This window comes from Euwallacea fornicatus, chromosome 37 (genome assembly GCF_040115645.1).
Source record: "Euwallacea fornicatus isolate EFF26 chromosome 37, ASM4011564v1, whole genome shotgun sequence".
Lineage (NCBI taxonomy): Eukaryota > Metazoa > Arthropoda > Insecta > Coleoptera > Curculionidae > Euwallacea > Euwallacea fornicatus.
The window spans coordinates 950877-969482 of record NC_089577.1 but is presented as its reverse complement, the minus strand read 5'-3'; the positions used below and the strand labels follow the sequence as shown (position 1 = coordinate 969482).

Sequence of the window (18606 nt, the reverse complement as noted above, 5' to 3'; positions counted from 1 at the left end):
TAAGTTGTGCGTAGGAAGGTTGATGGCGAAGGGTTGTGTGACTCAGGAATATTTGTGGTTGCCTATGTAATAAACCAACACTACATACCAGGGGCAATCAAAAGCAACTATTTTCAAAATTCTTTTATTACAAAAAAAGCAACGTCCTTTTAGGGTTAAATATCAGCTAAATTTGATTATACCAGAGATTTTTCATAGGTTACAACAAAGCACCAATGCGCAATAACATAAACGTGAACACTTCGTGTCAGCCGCACACACACACCAAACAATGAGAAAAAAATAAAATGTCAACACAACAACAGTAGCCACAAACCTAATATATACAAAGAGTTTAAAAAAGGCGGTAAAAAGAAAATTCCGAGTTTCCATTACACTAAAGACAACTCTTTTGGAGGATGATCGTTGCTAACCAACCAACTCGTACCGCTCTTAGCATTTTGGATCACCTCCACTAGAGCTTTGCCAAGTTTTTCAGCTCTAAAATCAATACCAATTAAAGACAAATTTACATTTTTATTTGAAGATAAATACTTGACTGGTGCCCCGCTGGCAGTGTCTCTTAGCCACGCCTGCTCATACTCGCCGCTCAAAATCCTCTTCCGGGGATCACCCCCTATTTCAGTTTCAGTGGGGGTGGGACAGAGAGCAATCACTCTCACCCCTGTCAAATTGACGTGGTAAACATCCCCATAGCAGCGAGTAAGAGCTGCAACTGCATGCTTTGTGGCCGTATAGACCTAAAGAAACAGTTAAAGTGTAGGAGTAAATTATTCGTACCATTAGCACTCACTGGTAGAGACACTAAAGGATTTTTGCAGCAACTAGAGCCAGCGTTGACCACAACCCCTCCTGGGCCACCCCGATCTTTGCCTAGGAATCTAAATGCGAGCAGTAGCCCCCTAATAACCCCGTTCAAATTCACGTCCACTTCCAGTTCCCACAAGCGATCGTTCATGACCGAGGCATTGTTGATGACAATGTCCACTGCTCCCAGCTGGGTAATGGTGGTTTGAAATGCCTCTACATGAACAATTTTAAGGGCTTAATTTTTAGTCAAAGTTGGCTTCACCTTACCTTCGAATTGCATATAATCAGTGACATCACAGGGGATGAAAATGACGCGGTCCTTAACGTTCTTTGACAGCTGGTGGAGTAAATCCTCGCCGGCGTCCGCGTTAATGTCGCAGATTGAAATCTTTAAGCTTTCAAATTTCAACTGAACTTAGAAATATTATAATCTAAAAGTACCTTGCAGCCCTGCTTGAAGAGCTCCTTGCAGTACTCCCGGCCATAGCCAGAAGCCCCGCCGGTCACAATAGCCACTTTTCCTTTTAAATCCATCTTTAAGGGCTGAAAACAGCGGCAATGTGCTAATGCATCATACTGACAAAGGGGTGAAAAGCCGCACCCTCAATATAGCGTCGCGACGTCGGGGAGAGGGCAGGAGGTGCCTACCTGGGTCAGTAATAAAGTACTGTTGGTACTTAAAATTAACTCCTGTTATAGTTAAGAGGAAACGTTTGATTATTCCAATGTTTTGGAGATGCGGGAAAATCGCACAATATTCAAAAACGAATGTAATTTTGAGTAAACTAATTAAAATCCCCTCGTAGGAGACGTCGATAAGAAGCCTGAAAACGTTGACGGTAGATGGTGCTGTAGTTGGAGTAATGCGCTATTGTCACGATGTCATCTAAAGTACTATTTCGTCGTGTTTCTTATGGTGGAAACCATAAATTTTTTGTAGTGCACTAAAATAGTAATTAATTTCACGCACAATTTTGAAAATAATGTGATGATAACTGGACCAATAGATATTCGTGAAAGTTTCTTTATTATAAACAAGTTTTAGGTTTAGTGTATATAATGTAGAATTAAGTTTCGGTTTTATTCTGCAGCTGTCTGGCAACAATGCTTGTGACGTAAAGATGGCAGCTCGCATCACTGAGCCGACTTGACAGTTACTGAGTTCCTACAAGTTTTCTCTAAAGTGGTACATCAAAATGTGCAAAATTTCCAAAAAGGTCACGTAATTTAGTGAAATTAAACGCAAATCCTTTCGTGAGACTCTGTTGTCAACCCAAATACCAAACTAGTATTCCCGCAGGGCCGGACAATCAGATTTATGCCCAACTTTCCTGTGCGAGTCCCACCGTCAGGGAGGTAGTAAATAAACCTTTAGGTGCATTTAAAACAGAAGTGAGACTGTGAGTAATTCTATTTTGTAACATAGTTTTTATCAATCATTAGCAAAGGGAAGGTAACATTTCCTGCATATAATTCGGTAGCTGGGCGTTTCAGTGAGACACCTAATTTGACCCTCAACCCCTTGTATATGGGTGTTTGCACCTAGTGTCTTCTTACTAAGTATTCTCTTTCTACTCGCTTAGATTGATCTATATCTTAATAATGTCCCTTAAAGTTCGGTGGTTGCTATAGATGCGTTCAGGAGCCCTAAAGGGCTGGTGCAACGTTTAAAATAAAAGAAAAAATGTGGCTGTGTAGTTTCTATCTTAAGCTTAGTAAAGAGGCAGGCTGAGAGAGTGAGGCTTTTCCCAAAGATGCGTTATTTTGGGTTATTAACCTGCCCTAGTTTACAGTTGAGGTTTAACCCTCTTGAGCCTTGCATTTCTTCAACTGTCTTAACACCCAGCTAAAGTCTCAACTCAATATAAAACCTTAAGGTTCCTTGTGCTGAGCTCAAAACTTTTTATAAAATTTAAGTGCTATTTGCTGTCTCGCAAGATGCTTATTTTGGCACCAAAATTAAGGAGTAATTTTTCACAGAATTTTCCTGGAATCTTTGGTATGTTTAGCTGTAAATGAATGAGTTCTTATTTAAGCACTGGAAATCCTTGACCACGCCTCGTTCATACATCTCCACGTCCAGCTAATATTATGTGAGAATTAAATTCTAATCAGGCGGCCTTCAGAATCGTGGCGTCCGTCCAGTAATCCCACTTTTGAGTACATTGTCATTGTCTAGATGCAATGTTCTGATAATGGTTCCTATTATTCAAAATCGGTTTTTTCCTTGCAACGTTTCTCGCATTGCGAAATTGAATGATGAACAAAGGCCCAAACGAAATCAAGATTGATAAGCGTTCTCGATAGTGCCTGCTCTCGTGCATACCTGGCCTTTATTCACAATTTAGTGGTTGTCGAACTAACATTTTCTAGCTTTAAGGGCTTCAGCGCGAATCTTAGGTGTGGATAACTTTAACAGGGCCTTCAGTGCTATAGGTAAACAATTTTTCCATAACTTTTGGTCTAAAGCGAGTAGGAATTGATGCGGTTTTGCGTGTATGTTCGAAGATATTGCAAATTTTTAATGGTTGAAAATTAGGGCCTCCTCGTGGATTCGCGGAGATTTCAGAGAACACTTGAATGATGGTTTTTCGAGTGCGAACCTCTACGAGATGTAACAGGAGCTCAGTTTAATCCATCTTTAGGAAGGTTGCGGCACCTGGACGGTTGGGGGAATTACTGGAGAGAATGCAAAAATAACATTTAACGTTTATTATTTGCGACGCTCCTGATAAACTGACAGAGACGTGACGCGATAACCTCAAACACCTGTCATTATCGAATGTCAAATGAAAAAGTCAAATTTTATGAGGACTTTCATTTGGTCATTGACTCCTGAACAGCCCTTAATGATCCACTACGTTAACTATATTTAAATAGATTTTTGGACAGTTGAGAGGTTCATACGTATACATGACCGGAAGCACTATATTATACAGGTGACGCCATTTAATGGCAGCGACGTGACGTAGGCGTTTAGTGGTATATTTATAATGAAATATGTGAGTGTCCTGCGTTTGTTTTCCCCGGGTAGGAATCCTGCAAACGCGGGTTTTCGGGGTGTCTAAAAATAGCCCTAAACTTGAACTCTTTCGATTTATTATTAATTCAGGATTCCGCGGAGATTTGGGTCAGTTTCTCAACGACCACTGGCCTAAGCGAGGCAAATTTCTAATTTCGCATTGCTTTTATACCGAGGGTTAAGCATTCGGCAACCCGGTGGCAGATTAGCTTAAACCGGGTCTATATTGACCAATTAGTATGAAAACGTGATAAGCACAAATTCCGTTAATTATATGCGCACACGTTCCTCCGACATGTTAACGAGAACTTGTTTGCTTTCGCCTTTACCGCTACATCGCTAAACGGTTTTCTTGGGGAAAACAGCCCCCTCACGTTTTCAATTATATTACACGACGAAATGTCGACTCGGTCCGAAGGAGAGGACTTCGAATCCCGCTCATCCGGGACGGAAATAAACCTGTAACACATTGGGGCCCCACAATTATAGTATAAACTATTTTTAGACCCCAAAACAAACGCTTTCGCGTGCTACTGCGGGTGGCACCTGTCTAAGACCTATTCTTGTTTCAGGCACTATGAAGTGAACGCTAAATCGAGCCGAGGTAAGTGTGTGGTTTGAGTCAGCTGTTGGGTGCCGGATCTGGTGTAAAAGCGGCCGGAGAAAACCAACTTTGAATCTGATCTCGTTCAATATTAAAGCCGGTGAAAGTGGTGCAATAATTGCGATATAAATCAAAATTGCAAATTTCAGTCGCTGTTAGAAATACAATGCAATTAGGTCCTCTTTTGTCTCTGCAGCACCAGCAGCCATGCAGCGCAGACTACATCGAATAGGGGGCTCTGCCACCAGTAATGGCTCGTCGGACCTGCCGGGATCATTGCTCAGGTTAGTCGTCGCTTCCGCAGTTCAGGCGGAGGCGGAAGAAGCCCCAAAATGCGTGTGTCGAACCGGATCCTTCGAGTTTGCCATTTTGTGCTCCCCGAAATTTCGTATAATAATTTCGAGGTTTCGGGAATTCCCAGAGGGGAATATTTTGAAAAAATGAAAAAGTCGTAGGTTCGGGGATATGAAAACGGTGTAGGCACGAAAATCGTGCCAATAATGCACCAAAGGCATCTCTGTCGTGTACCAAACGTTAACTTGCGCGGTTAACGCTCGTTCCTCGGTGAAACCCACAACTTTTTCAAATGATTTTTTCGGCTCTTTTGACTTTCGTTTGATCTGAAATGGGCCAGTCAATTTTTTAATAAATAATTTCTCCAAAGGAATTCTTAAAATTTGTATTTGCAAAGATACACTAGAATCAGCTTCCGATTTTGCCCACGACCCTGTCCAATGTAACCCTTGAACTCACTAATACAACTCTAGAACCCAATTTTTTAATACTGAATATTTGCCAGAACGTACGACGGCAAAATAGCAGGGCTCTACGACTTGGAAGAGACGTTGGGCCGGGGCCATTTCGCCGTGGTTAAGCTGGCCAGACACGTCTTCACCGGCGAGAAAGTGGCGGTGAAAGTGATTGACAAGAGCAAACTGGACGAGGTATCCAAGGCGCACCTCTTCCAGGAGGTACGCTGCATGAAGCTGGTGCAGCACCCCAACGTAGTGCGACTTTATGAGGTGATTGACACCGCCACCAAACTGTACCTGATCCTCGAGTGGGGCGACGGGGGAGATTTGTACGAGTACATCATCAGGCACGAGCAGGGACTCCCCGAGAACAAGGCTAAAGACTACTTCCGGCAGATAGTCCGGGCCATCGCGTATTGTCATCAGTTGCATGTGGTGCACCGCGATTTGAAGCCCGAAAACGTGGTTTTCTTCAAGAAATTGGGCGCGGTCAAGCTCACGGATTTTGGCTTTAGTAACAAGTTCTGTCCGGGACAGAAACTGGAGACTTCCTGCGGCAGTCTTGCATATTCAGCACCGGAGATTCTGTTAGGAGATTCCTATGATGCCCCTGCAGTGGGTAAGGCTTCTATCGGATAAACTTAGCAGTCAAATTGATTGAAGTGGTCATTTCAGATGTTTGGTCGTTGGGGGTGATTCTCTATATGTTGGTGTGCGGACAAGCGCCTTTTCAGGAGGCCAACGATTCTGAGACTTTGACTATGATTATGGATTGCAAGTACAACGTGCCCCCGCACGTCTCCCCAGAGTGTCGGGAGTAAGTTGCCTTAATTGTTCTTCGTTTTACCGTGCGGCATAGTTGGCATGAAATGCATGCGAAAAGTAGCGGAATTTGTCGAAATATGTTTGTTTTTATTTTTTTAATTACGTTAAATTGCCAAAAATGCTACCGAGATTCGAATCCTGACCGTCGTAGAGGAGTTTTTGTGAATGGTTCCTTGCTAGGGAGTAAGGATTGATTCTCGGCAGGGCCTACGACTTCTTACTTCTATGTAATTTTCTCTATCTCTTCAGCCTTATTTCTCAAATGTTGGTCCGCAATCCAGAGAAACGCGCCACGTTGACGGAAATCTCCAGTCATCCCTGGCTGTCGTCCTGCCTCGTTGAGGACAACAGTGCGTCAGACACCATGGCATTGCCGCTCATATCTCGCGAGCATCTCTCGGAAGACGACCACAACTTTATAGTGCAAAAAATAGTGAACGGCAACATTGCCACCAAAGAGGAGGTCCAAGAGTGTCTAGATAAGAACGAGTACAACCACATTACGGCCACTTACTATTTGCTGGCAGAACGTAAGCTGAGAGCGAAAAGGGTGGACGTGGCCAGCAAGAACAAGAGGCCGGAGAATTTGGGAGTTTCGAAGAACATGGGCCCACCCAAGAGGGAAAATGGCACCGGGGCTGCCAATTCCGGGTTGCTGAATGTGCCCAGGACTCCCGGGGATTTACCTCAGGTGAGATTAGATCATTTCCAGCAAGTTCCCAGTGCCGCAGAATAATTTTTTACGAATTTTGGCTCTTGATACGCCACCGTTTACTATCAAATTAAATTGATCATTTCCCTCATCTTCAAAGACAAGATTTAAGTATTTTTCAACAAAATTGCAATGGCGTAAGCTATTTCTTTTTGGGATTGCGCATGTGGACTTGTTTATGGTCGCTCTCTGCTCTTTCTCCGTAGCTTTAACAATAAATTTGTCTCAGAGGTCGCGCAAATGCAGCATAGTCCAAGAGGACGAGGAAGAAGAAGACATATCCTCCTGCTCGGGCAGGGAAGAATTGGGTCCCCCACTGAACCGAAGAGGCTCTCGCTCAGAAGGGCGACTAAACCTCGCTCTGCAAGAGCGGCTGGCTGAAACAGAGAGGCGTAAACCTCCCTCAATAGCCTCTGTCAGCAAGGTTAGACCTTGTCCTTTGATAAGAAAACACAACTTCACGTACTTCTTTCAGAAGCCACTCGAGCAAAAATGGCAACCAGCGAAGAGTTCCAGCCTCTGCGAACGTAGTGAGGAAACAGACCTCATTCCAACAACAATAATCACGGACTCCTCCACAATCACTATACCGATAATCACAACTAGTGCCCCCCTGGACTGCGTCGCCGCCCCTAAATACAAGACGATGCCCTCGCCCACCAGAAGCAGCACGGGTAAGCTGAAACGCACCCTCAAAGTGGTCTTTTACACGGTCCTGCTCTACTCTATCTTGCACTTGAATAAACTGTGATCGGTTCTCTTCTAGAGCTGTAGCATGAGTTTACCGTAGCTGAGTAAGTTTCACCTGCAAAGAGCTTTGATTTATTTGTCGATAATAACTTGAGTTGCCTTCTGCATTAACCACTTTTACGTGAAGTATCAGATGATTTTTGCCGTATCAATAAGATGGTTTCGCAGGTTCCGGGGCGCTGCAACTCAACGAAATCTTCGAGGAAGGCGCAGAGGCGGACGCCCAGAGAGCACACTCGGCGGCGCGCTTTGTTAAGCGGATTCCATACGAACAGAGGCGTAGCAAGTTCCACAAGTCAAGGACCGCCTCATGCAGCTCATCAGATGCGAGCGATGATGACAGCGAGAAGAGGAAGAAAAGGGCGCATAAATTGAATCCCACGCCCACCAAACCGATACAGAACCGGCGTGACAGCTACGACGACAGTAGCGACTCACAGGTATGTGAAAAAACACGAGTTTTACATTCATTTCCTTAATTTCCTTTGGATTCGAGCCCCGCACGCTCCCGATTTCAGTTAAATAAAATCGTGTTTTTTATGTTTATCCTGGAGACCCCGGACTAGTACGTTCTAGACATTCATTGCCGTAATTACTTAAACTTCAACCCCAACTTTTTCTTCCCTAATTTCTGCCACATATTACCACGAATTTTTATGTCTTTGAAAATCAACTCATTGGCGTGCTATTATACAGGAACCCGGCACTGGGGCGGGCACCGGTGGCGCCAACCGCCAGACTCTTGATCCAGTTTCGAGCGATAAAAGCGGGGGTGGCACCACCGGAGGCGGACAGAATGATAATGGCGGCGGCACCCATAACGATGGTGGCCGCAAAAATGCCGCTAATGGCCCGGTGACCATAGGAAGGCGGCACAAGGCCGGCAGACGAAGAAGCGGCGAAACGAGGCTCAGAGAGAGTCAATCATTGAATCGTATCACCGAGGTGCAAGAAGACAACACTCATGCCTTGGTCATTTCCACCACCGTGGTGGCGACCACGCCCAAGGTCAAGGGAATCGGCGCGCGTATTCTGCAGGGCCTGTCCATGTCTGGCAAGAAACAACCGGTCGAACACGTGTCCAGGAAGGATACAGTCAAGAGTTGCGGTGAAAGCGGAGATGCTGCAAGCCACAAACTTGCTCAGGCTGATAAGAAGAAGCTGCGCCTCTTGGGCAAATATTTCCAGGTAATACTCGTTGATGGGTACAAAGGGGGTTAAAAAAAACGAGAAAAAATTAATGTTAGAAAACTGGTAATTAAAAAAACACTACTGCTGGAACCATATGAACCACAATGTATTTGACGTCACACACCCGTGGCGTATTCGTATCAAATGTGCATTCCCTAATGTTAAATTTCAGGTCCATAAGAAGCTCTGCATTCCGCTACCGGTGCTGTTTAATAAGAACGCTCGGCTTTATAAAGCACAGTCATGTGGCTCTTTGGTGCGCGACAAAGTAAACAGTGGCAACGCTAACAAGACGGAACCGACGTTGCGCTGCAGACAACGTGCTGTCAGTGTCTTCCGCAACAGCATGGGCATGGAGGACTTTGACCGTAACCCGAAGGACGCGCGGCGCAAATCCGCCACTGTTGTTCAGCTGAATAATGTGTGTAACGAGTTGACCGGCATGTGCGCTATCCACCTGGAACAGACCTCCAAGTGCAGTTTCTGTTGATTCTCCTTACGGGGGAGCCCCATTCATTTTGGAACTTTAAAGTGCCGGTAATGGCACCACTTATTATAGTGCTCAGAAGACTTGATGGTGGTGTTCATGACCGTAAAAGTGACATGGCAATATTGTCATTTTTACGCTTAAGAAGATCACCCACGAACGTGACATTCTAAAGTAATCCCCCCTCTCTCTAAGTAATAATCAAAAGTAACAAACCATCTAGATCAACTTAGTTTTAATGAATATTGTCGATGTTACGCTAAGAAGAGCTGTTATCAATGTTGTTACCCTTTTTTTCAGTTAATTTTGACTGTTAGGATGTTTAGGTAAGCTGGCGCGGTTCTGCCTCCTTAAAAAGACTGATTTTCGCTTCAGCCTCAATGGCTAAATCTGCGCAGGTCCCTATTTATTTCCCTCTCATTTCTTGTGTACATATATAGCGGTCATGTGCAATAGGACCTCAGTCTTTAAGTTCTTTATGTTTGTACAGGGTGTCCCGGTTTTTGGAATACCAGAAAATTGCGTTAAAATGTGCCTCAGGACCTTTCGAGTTCTTTAGATACAGATTGATTTTGAGGACGTGGTCCGGTGTGGTGGAAACATTTAAAATCAAAATCACACCAGAAAATTGCAATTTCTCTGTATATGTTCGCCACATCAAATACATTATTTAATAAATCCGATAAACAATTTTCCCTTATAAATTTCTACGAAACTAGATAAATCATTTATTGTCCGCGTTATTTGCCAACTTGGAAAGAGCACAAAAAACGGGACATCCTTAAATTTACATTTCGACAGGGTGTCTGAAATTTCGACCTCAAGTCCATAGCGTTCTGTATTGCTATTTGACAGTACAATATTTCAGACACTCTGTAATATCTTGGTGTTAAAGCAACCTCTCAGCTGCCGCCAGCTACTGCGGCTGGCATTCTCCTAGTATAAGACGCACGCGTCTCAAACCCATGTATAGTAAATAATATATAGGAACCAAATACTTTTATTACAAAATATACCTAAAGAATGAATCTCTACTATATCTGTAATAAATTGCCGCTTGGTGCAAGAGTTTCCTCTTGCCCCAAGGGTTTTGCCCTTTAAATGGTTGTTAGGAAAACGCATTGTTAGTTGGTCGTTTTCTCCAGTATGTGCTATGCACACCTGATACAGTGTTAGTTGATTTCAGGAAGGCTTAAGCCCCATTTTATTGTAAAAAAGCACCGTTTTTAACTGAGTTATTGTATAGTTTGGGCCGAGAAGCGGTAGATGCTATCATTGATGTCAAGCTGGTCTTGCGTTAGTAATAGTAGTCTTGATGTATGCATTCTTATGTGCACCGAACTCCTTATGGCTGAATAAAACATTTAATATGGAGTTTTATTTTACTTTGTCGAAGGATAGTGAGGAGTTTTCAAAAAAACTTAACAATTTGCAAGAAATAAAGTGAAATAATTCTTCCAAATAATCAAAATCTTGATTTTTTGGCGAACAACCTTCCTGAACTAAAATCAATTTTATATACAATCTGTAATAATTTTGTAGCACCATCTAGACATGACTAGGTGAACTCAGTCCCGTCCATTAGCAGAAATCGTCTTTTCCTTCTGAAATACCAGGAAATTTTTAATGAAATTGTATAGGCAAAATACGCCCCGCGTCCAAAAAATGAATAATGCAATGATTTCTTTTACTTTGTGGCATTTAGTGTTAAGCTTTTTATTATTGGGGGTTCATGACACAGTTCCTTCAACATTTCCTCTCAGGCTAGATAAAATACGGAACATGATTAAAACTAGAAATTAGAAAAAAAAAACTTTTATTAGGAATAATTATTAATTAAAAAATGCTACATGTTTCTTTACGTTAACACTCTTCTGAGAAATACTTTTCTTCGATTTACTCTTTAATCAGTATAAGTAGTTGCCATGGCCAATAATGAATAGGTGCTCCCATGATCTTCTGTCAAATCATCAGTAGCCGTAGGCCCGATTAACAGTAAATTATCGTCAGCCACAATGTTGGTATTGTCGTTATCTCCATTTAAAATCCGCGGTTTTGTAATGAAATCAATTGCCTGCTTCAAGAGATTGTTCACAGATTCCCAATCTGCATTACTACCTTCTCCCTGGTCACACAAATTGAGAATACTTTGGGCGTTATTTCGCACCTCCTCTCGACTAACATGATTCTCCATAGGTTCCTCAGGGCAAGTTTCAACTTGTGGCAGCATTAAGCATACTTTATGGATATGCTCACACATATTTTGCCCAGCTAAATAATGCTCACAAGTGCATGAATATGCATGCATACACACTAAACAACGAGGGCATTTCACTTTACACCTGCAACTGTCATGAACCAATTTTACTGTAAAAACTCCTTGAGATGATTTGACTTTCCATTCATTTTCCAACTTGACTACAAGCATATCACAGGCATTTGCTGCTATTATATGATTCTGTTTAATGGTGCTTCGTTTCTGACCTAATTCGCTCTTCAAACTAAAATCCTTTATGCCATATTCTACTGCAATTGCATGTACATGCTTCCTAGTAACTTCGACAATATTGCTTCCTTTAAGGGCACTAAAGACTTCAGAAACTGACTTGCCCTTCATTAGCTCTAATGCAATTACATCCTTCACATCCACACTTAGTGATGTGGAGTTTAGCTGAGAGTCGTGACCATAATGTATTGGGTAATAATGCACTTTAATGCCTTGTGGAGAATTGATTAAAGATATAGTGGAGGTACAGTAGTTGTTTAATTTGCAAGAGTTTAAATTCTGCTTTTTCCTTTTGGAAGTTAAGCGAACCCTACCAGTCCGGTGGCAGTAATAATGTATGGTCACTAGTTTGTCAGTTTTACCTCCTGTTCGCACCCATCTACTTGAAGTTTGCAATTCCTCCGATGATTTCCATAGCTCAAATTCTGTTGTAAAACCCATATTTACCTCCTAAACGTGGATAATGGGATTGAAAATTTACCTCTTGAGTCCCGAAACCAAAGCTCTTCCATCTCTTGCTTTAGACTATGATCGTTTTCTAGATGGCTGCGAAACGCCTTTAACTTGTAGCACCAGAACGGGCATCCTTCTTCCTGACATTTTATATTAGGACGCTTTGAGGGGCCCCAAGATTGATGAGCAAACTTTTGATGTCTCTGCAACTCTCTGAGCCCGCAGGGAAATGAGGGTATTTCCTTGCCGCAGACATCGCAAATAAGGGAGCAAGCACTCATGAGGATGGCTAAAGGTGTGTTTGATGGTTTTGAAAGCGACTTATGGAGATTTTTGGGTATTTTATGTGATAATTTTGTAAATTTCTGCCACAAAATTCTGTGTTAACAATAATTGTAAACAATAAAACGAAAGGGAGGTTAAATTCGAGTGACAGTGACGTTTAAAATCATAATTTTTGTTTGTTTATGACCGGAATTTATTCATGTCCTTTTCTTATACATTCTCTTCGATAAAGAGACATTTTGCCAGACGGACATAATGCCTTGAATGAGTGTTAAGGTGGGGTTTTGAGGTGTTACACTGAGAAAAATGACATATATATTGTAGAACACGCGCGAAAAATTGGTTACACGAAAAAAAAAGGCTATTTTAGTAATTTCGTAAATTCTCGTTTTTTTTGCTCTCAGGATCATTTTACGACATTAAAGGTTTGCTTTACGTTTACAGTTATGACGTAACATCATCTTCTCTTTATTAGTAGTGAAAATTCCGAAAATTTTAGAGTAATTCGAAGGGATTTTCGAGTAATATGCATTAAAAAAGACAGGGTTTGTAGTAACCTGAACTGAGGTTCTAATTCTACTACTTTCTTTTACTGAAAAATTAGTAGTCTTTTTTGGTAGGTTTACGAATGTCACACCTGCATTGCGAAAAAAAGATTTTGAATATATTTAGTTTCTTTATGATAAGTTATAATTGCACCGATTGCGGTATCGTCCTGTATACGCGGTGACGTACAACAGGAACGCATTTAGACCCAAGCAGCGTCCCGGTGCTCCAGTAACGCGTCCCGACGCCTCGCCGCAGTATAAACTGCTATTTATATCGCCCGAATTCCACCGTAACTATCTTCCGATGTATTTCCCGATTTTTTAGCGCTCGACACGACCTTGATGAGCCATCGCCATTCCGACTGAAACATCATCATCTTCAAGAATAAGCGCTATGATTAAATTTGTCCGAGGTAAGGGAAGCTTTGAGGATTATCGGGGGTGTAGTTTTGATTGCACTAGGGGAGACCAACCCGGAACTTTTACCCCCAAGATTTCGAGACGATAACGAACAATGTTTGACTACCTCAGAGGGAGGCAGCGCTGTCTTAAAAGCGGAGCTCCACGAGTTGGGGCGGAATACCGAAATTAATTGGTAAGAGCAAGTGGGCTTTGTTTTCTTTAAATCGCACGATGTTTTGGTTTATTTTCGGAACGGTGTATTTTTGGAGCGATGACAACTAAGGGATCTCATTGATCAAGCTAGAAATTTCGAATTTTGCGAGACTATACGGAAAAAAATTATTGCGATGATTTGCCGGAGGAGGGGAATTGGAAACTGGGCTAAATGCAACTGACACAGATTTCGGGGTTTCTGGAACTCCAGTGCATGAAAACAGAAGAAAGTTATTTCGGGCGGCCCGTACTAGCGGACGCGTCCCTAGCGTCGGAAAATTTGAAAAGTCGTCGGGTCAGTCGTCGGGGGGAGAGCGGGACGGGCACGTATTATTCCTCGAAAACCACGTTTTCCTTCAGTAGTGTTGTGTCAATAAAGGAGGCCAAGATCCGCACCGTTGTTAATTAAAGTGTCGGCTAATTTTCCGCCTTAAGCATCTTTAGATCACATGTCCAATTTGGCCAATATCCCAATTTCCGAGCCTTGACTTTCTGCTCACACTTAGACCCGCGGTCACAGACGCAAATAGACCAAATTAGAAGGGCGACCTCCGGTTGATTTATAAGCGGCGGCAATGGACTTGGCGGTTCTTTCGTAGCCCTAAAGATGGGCCAGAAAGTGAGTAGCTGCTGCAAGTGCTCCTCCGGCAAAGGGCGGCATCTCCCCTGTTGCGAGAACGGCTCTTCGCAAGGGTAAGTCTCCCCAAGAGTTGAATCGTGTGCGTTAAAAGGTGCTCCATTGCGCTCTAGTTTGGTTAATAACGTCTAATTTTAAACCGAATGCGTCCGACCCGATTAAAAATAGATTTGCCGCGCTAGTTGAATTTGAACATATTTTCGGACCTCGGAGGAATTGAAAACATTCTTTGGGGAATTTTAGGTCGAAAGACGGCGCTCCCGTGGCACCCGATCGCCGCCGGCGACTCCACATCAGCGGCAACACTGTGCAACTCGCCCTGGACAGTGTCCAGAGCAGTGATGCCGGCATATATAGGTACTTACCAGTAAGAGGGGAGTGTAAACCAAACTGGCAAATCCGGTTTCCATTTCCCGAAATCGTCGCTGAACATCCACGCGCAGTAGCGACAGCGCAACACTTTCTAGTTTGATAGGAGACACGTGACCCTTCCGAGAAATAAATAACTAACGCGCTGATGCCCTTTATCCATGGGTCCTAAGTCTGTAGTTACACAGTGATTCGCAATTTATGAAGTTTGAGCATCGTTAGGACTTAAATCCTATATAGGGTGATGATGAAATTGATAATTTTGTAAAAATACGAGCCCCTATAAGTAGGACAAATCAATTCGTGCATTCCAAATAACTACTTCCTACAGTATTCAGCAAGGAATTGCATTGCAATTGGCGAATTATTAAACTCTCAATTAATGGAAAATCTAATTAATGGAAATTCGTATACTTCAAGTCAAAAATAACTTGTTTCTGCCATTGCGAATTGGGTTTAAGCGTAGCTTGTAGTTAAAGTTATCAACTTTTTAGTCACAAAGCATATTGCCATTGAGGCCCATTTCAGCCCAAGTTCTGCTCCATAAAGCGAGCGAATCTTTTGATTTGATTCCTTGAACTTTTTTTGTGATTAAGCCTCATAATCCAACAATATACAGAGTGACCGCAATATCCCCCACCGGCATCAGTTCCCGCGATATTGAACTGAGGGTGTCGGACTCCGCTTTGGAGGACCAGCGTCCGGCCTTCTTGAGGAGGCTGCACGACCTCTCGGTGAAGGTCGGAACGAGAACGCGATTCCTGGTGGAAATCAGAAGCAGTTCCGACATTTCGGTACGTAAAAATAGGCTTAAGTGAGTCAATCAAAGATTAGCAACGGGGAAAACACCGGACATTGAATCACGCTTTGCTTATGTAAGAGAAATTGGCAGCGCTTCTGTCTCTAAGGCTTAATTTATCGTCCAGATAAAATGGCTCAAAAACGATCAGAACGTCACCGAAGGAGAAAGATACAGGTTTGTCAACGAGGGAGGGTTTCATTGTGTCGATGTGGCCCCAGTGACTACTGAGGACTCGGGAAAGTGGGTCTGCCAGGCCCAGAATCTCGCGGGGTCCTCTAGCTCAGGGTGCCATCTAAATGTCCTCGGTTAGTAAAAAATAACTACACGTTGAGCTTTAACAGTTAAAGGGCGATTGCAGTGCCCAAAAGCTACAAATCACCGCAATTTATCGAGGAACTCAAAGCCATCCTCACGAACCAGGGAACCGTCGCCTTGGAGTGCAAAGTGGTGGGAGTTCCCACACCTTTGCTGAGATGGTTCAAAGATGGTAAAGAGATACGTCCGGGGGATGTTTTCGCCCTCACCGTGGATCCCAACGACGATCCTACCTCACTGGGGACTTACTTGTGTGAGGCCACCAATTGCATGGGAACCGCTACTTCTACTTCGAGGGTGCACATGCTGGAACATTCCGCTGACAAATCGAGAGTGACCGGAAGTCCCGTACCCAGTGGACCTCCGCCGATATTCAAACGAGACTTAGAGAACGAAGAAATCAAAATTGGAGACCCTGTGAGACTCTCCTGCCAAGGTAAGTCTTACGTCTTTTCTAACTAGCCGCTATATATTTTACAAAACAACGTCGGTTCCTGCACTCGTGAGGTAAATAATAATAATCTGATAACAAAATTACAGTTTCGGTACCTCCCTGGCCCAAATCCATGGCCTGGTACAATTCCCAAGGTAAAATTGATGACCAATCTCCCAACAGCAGGTACAAATGCTTGGCAGATGGTCTTGGAGGATACACCATGGAGGTGCGCCCCACGGAGGCGGAGGACCAGGGCGAGTGGAAAGCCGTGGCCACAAGTGAAGAGGGCGCCATCTCCATCTCCACTTGTGATATTAAGATGATAAGTAAATCGCCCTTAAAAAGAACTATTCTGGGATTTACCCAGAGCAAATTTCAGTTCCAAAACACTTCAAAAAACCTCGATTCCTGGACACTTTGAAGGCAGTATTAACCGAGGAGGGATTGGTGTCTTTTGAATGTAAAGTAGTAGGGTCTCCTACGCCCCTGCTTAGATGGTTTAAAGATGGACAGGAGCTGCGCCCTGGGGATGTGTATCAGCTCACCGGGACTAATTCTTTAGGTCGGCAAAGGCGTTCTTCTTTACTATGCCTGAAATAGGAAATTTGTAGGTTCCTACTGCTGCATCGCTAAAAACTGCATGGGGGAGGCGAGGAGCTCTGCAGAACTCACAGTGGAGGACATTGAGAGTCAGCTGAGTGATGAGGAGAGGGCGCAGCTGCTCTCTGCGAGTCAAGCGCCCAAATTCCTGCAGGGACTTAAGAGCATGGAGGCCAAAATCAACGAGACTTTCAGGTTTACTGTTCATGGTGAGTTTCGGTTTGAAGTTGTGTGAATTATAAAATTTCGAAGCGGGAGGTTTCTTAAATTGAAAAGGAAAATTGAGAAAATGTGTAAGAAAACGGCAAAGCTGCGAAATATCCGAATGCGCATGCGCGACATAATTACGTGAGCGAAAATGATGCTTCATCGCTTCAACAGCTACAAATGCGTTTTTTTTTTCATAGTAAGCGTCACCACCCCCTTCCCAACCCTCGCGTGGTACCGCGACGATCAACCAATAAACACTGAGCCGGATAAGTATTTCATGCACCAGGAGAACCTGGGTGTGTATCATTTGGATATCAGGCAGCTGGAATTCAACGACCAAGCCGAATGGAAGTGCGTGGCCACCAACGAATTTGGCCATTCCGTGACCTCCAGTTTCCTGCGATTGACCATTCCCAAACACTACAAAAAACCCAAATTTTTGGAGTGCCTCCGAGCGGTCCTCTCTGAGGAGGGCGCTGTCAATCTAGAGTGCAAAGTCATTGGAGTTCCTCAACCCATACTTAAGTGGTACAAAGATGGGGTTGAGTTGAAGCCTGGAGACATACATCGCATCACTTCCGGAGAGGACGGCACCTGCTGTTTGGGTACATAAATCAGTGAATTTGTTGGGTTCCTGAGGGTTAAAGGAAAGGTTCCAGGTACCTACACCTGCGAAGCCCGGAATTGTATGGGGATTGTTGCCAGTTCAGCTTCGTTGTTAGGGTTCGAGGAACAGAGGGCGAGGCAGCAAGAGAGGGCGGAACTGGCGAGGCAACCATCCCTGTCCACCATCCATGAGGAGAGGACATCCCAGCTCTATGACACTGCAGGAGATCAATCTCTGACTCTGGGTAAATACTAATTAATTCTAAAGCAGAAACTTTTGAAATCTTTTAAAAACTAGTCGATTACGGTCCTGATAACCACTGACTTCCAACTGAATGTTACGGCCCTGGCATTGCTGACGCAAGCGATGCAGAATTATATTAACAATTTTTGCATTTAGTCACTAGTCAAATCTACAAGTATCTAACCTGAGTCGTGAAATATTTAAAGCCTATTTGTCAAGCGACTAAGCATGACATTTCTCCAACAGGAACGGGAGAAGTCTCCTTCTCATTCGACGGTAAAGAAGTCTCAGTCTCCCTCTACGAAACCCCTGACCTCACTGAAGATGAAGCCCTGCAAATCGTGGAAATGTACGCTGAGCAGCTTTCTGAGCACGTTAGCGAGCACAACATCGTAGAACTACCACCACTGAGATTCATCAAAGAATCCTCGACCTCAGGGAATTTGCTGATGGAGGCCGTGGTGGTCGATGTGTCAGACGATTACTTTGTGACCGCAGATGACGACTTGCGAACTGAGGCCGATGTAGAGGAGATATACTCCATCACCGACGAGGCTGGTCAAGCCTCGGTGACCTCTGAGCAGCTCAAGATAGATGTTACTTCGAGCAGTGGCGACGTGCCAATGAGGCCGCCTCGGAAAACGGATTCTCAGCAAAGCAACAGTTACTACAGCCTCTCCAAGAACATGTCTACAGACTCTAACAATGAGAGCCTTGCAGGAGCTGCGGAACTAGATAGTGAGAGCTATGGGGACTTTGAGAGCGCCATGAGTTCGGAGAGGCACCAATTGGAAGAGGAAAGAGCTTTCCAGGTGAATTCAATAATA

General features: G+C 43.7%; 4 protein-coding genes across 10 annotated transcripts in view; 2 read left to right on the top strand and 2 right to left on the bottom strand.

The window, feature by feature from the left end:
- Window positions 1-108: 108 nt before the first annotated feature.
- Window positions 109-1564, bottom strand: LOC136349253 (15-hydroxyprostaglandin dehydrogenase [NAD(+)]-like). Its single transcript, XM_066300683.1, has 5 exons — window positions 1252-1564; window positions 1078-1198; window positions 794-1023; window positions 535-740; window positions 109-480 (listed from the first exon to the last, which is right to left on the bottom strand). Exons 1-5 carry the CDS (start codon window positions 1342-1344, stop codon window positions 372-374), a joined length of 759 nt encoding a protein of 252 aa, XP_066156780.1. The 5' UTR covers window positions 1345-1564; the 3' UTR covers window positions 109-371.
- A 380-nt stretch (window positions 1565-1944) lies between these two features.
- Window positions 1945-10527, top strand: Snrk (SNF related kinase). Of its 4 annotated transcripts, XM_066300886.1 has the most exons (11): window positions 1945-2210; window positions 4405-4436; window positions 4633-4720; window positions 5236-5807; window positions 5864-6005; window positions 6263-6704; window positions 6955-7149; window positions 7201-7399; window positions 7644-7915; window positions 8172-8663; window positions 8839-10527. In XM_066300886.1, exons 3-11 carry the CDS (start codon window positions 4644-4646, stop codon window positions 9154-9156), a joined length of 2709 nt encoding a protein of 902 aa, XP_066156983.1. In that variant the 5' UTR covers window positions 1945-2210; window positions 4405-4436; window positions 4633-4643; the 3' UTR covers window positions 9157-10527. The 4 variants fall into 4 exon arrangements, with proteins under 4 accessions (XP_066156983.1, XP_066156980.1, XP_066156982.1 ...); XM_066300883.1 differs by having other exon boundaries at window positions 6955-7399; XM_066300885.1 differs by having other exon boundaries at window positions 4586-4720; window positions 6955-7399.
- A 425-nt stretch (window positions 10528-10952) lies between these two features.
- Window positions 10953-12537, bottom strand: LOC136349376 (uncharacterized). Its single transcript, XM_066300887.1, has 2 exons — window positions 12141-12537; window positions 10953-12084 (listed from the first exon to the last, which is right to left on the bottom strand). Exons 1-2 carry the CDS (start codon window positions 12391-12393, stop codon window positions 11057-11059), a joined length of 1281 nt encoding a protein of 426 aa, XP_066156984.1. The 5' UTR covers window positions 12394-12537; the 3' UTR covers window positions 10953-11056.
- Window positions 12538-13174: 637 nt separating this feature from the next.
- Window positions 13175-18606, top strand: part of LOC136349373 (titin-like) — a 44681-nt gene continuing 39249 nt past the window's right edge. For 3 of the 4 annotated variants that reach the window (XM_066300880.1, XM_066300879.1, XM_066300882.1), the window contains exons 1-12: window positions 13175-13358; window positions 13408-13540; window positions 14441-14554; window positions 15186-15360; window positions 15493-15673; window positions 15727-16119; window positions 16224-16445; window positions 16499-16681; window positions 16731-16928; window positions 17127-17534; window positions 17589-17780; window positions 18026-18591. In XM_066300880.1, coding sequence (XP_066156977.1) covers window positions 13340-13358; window positions 13408-13540; window positions 14441-14554; window positions 15186-15360; window positions 15493-15673; window positions 15727-16119; window positions 16224-16445; window positions 16499-16681; window positions 16731-16928; window positions 17127-17534; window positions 17589-17780; window positions 18026-18591 — 2784 coding nt within the window. In that variant the 5' untranslated portion in view covers window positions 13175-13339. Of the gene's footprint in view, window positions 13359-13407; window positions 13541-13820; window positions 14254-14440; window positions 14555-15185; window positions 15361-15492; window positions 15674-15726; window positions 16120-16223; window positions 16446-16498; window positions 16682-16730; window positions 16929-17126; window positions 17535-17588; window positions 17781-18025; window positions 18592-18606 lie in introns of those variants that run through there. The other variant, XM_066300881.1, reaches the window with a different exon arrangement.

Bases quoted from the DNA above. Each gene is read 5' to 3' on its own strand.
- LOC136349253 (XM_066300683.1), bottom strand. From the start codon at position 1,344: ATGGATTTAAAAGGAAAAGTGGCTATTGTGACCGGCGGGGCTTCTGGC. The intron at 1,199-1,251 runs GTACTTTTAGAT...GAAAGCTTAAAG, and splicing joins TCTTCAAGCAGGGCTGCAAG to ATTTCAATCTGCGACATTAA. The intron at 1,024-1,077 runs GTAAGGTGAAGC...TTGTTCATGTAG, and splicing joins TGATTATATGCAATTCGAAG to AGGCATTTCAAACCACCATT.
- Snrk (XM_066300883.1), top strand. From the start codon at position 4,644: ATGCAGCGCAGACTACATCGAATAGGGGGCTCTGCCACCAGTAATGGC. The intron at 6,006-6,262 runs GTAAGTTGCCTT...CTATCTCTTCAG, and splicing joins GTCTCCCCAGAGTGTCGGGA to CCTTATTTCTCAAATGTTGG. The intron at 6,705-6,954 runs GTGAGATTAGAT...AATTTGTCTCAG, and splicing joins CTCCCGGGGATTTACCTCAG to AGGTCGCGCAAATGCAGCAT.
- LOC136349376 (XM_066300887.1), bottom strand. From the start codon at position 12,393: ATGAGTGCTTGCTCCCTTATTTGCGATGTCTGCGGCAAGGAAATACCC. The intron at 12,085-12,140 runs GTAAATTTTCAA...GTTTTACAACAG, and splicing joins TTGGTTTCGGGACTCAAGAG to AATTTGAGCTATGGAAATCA.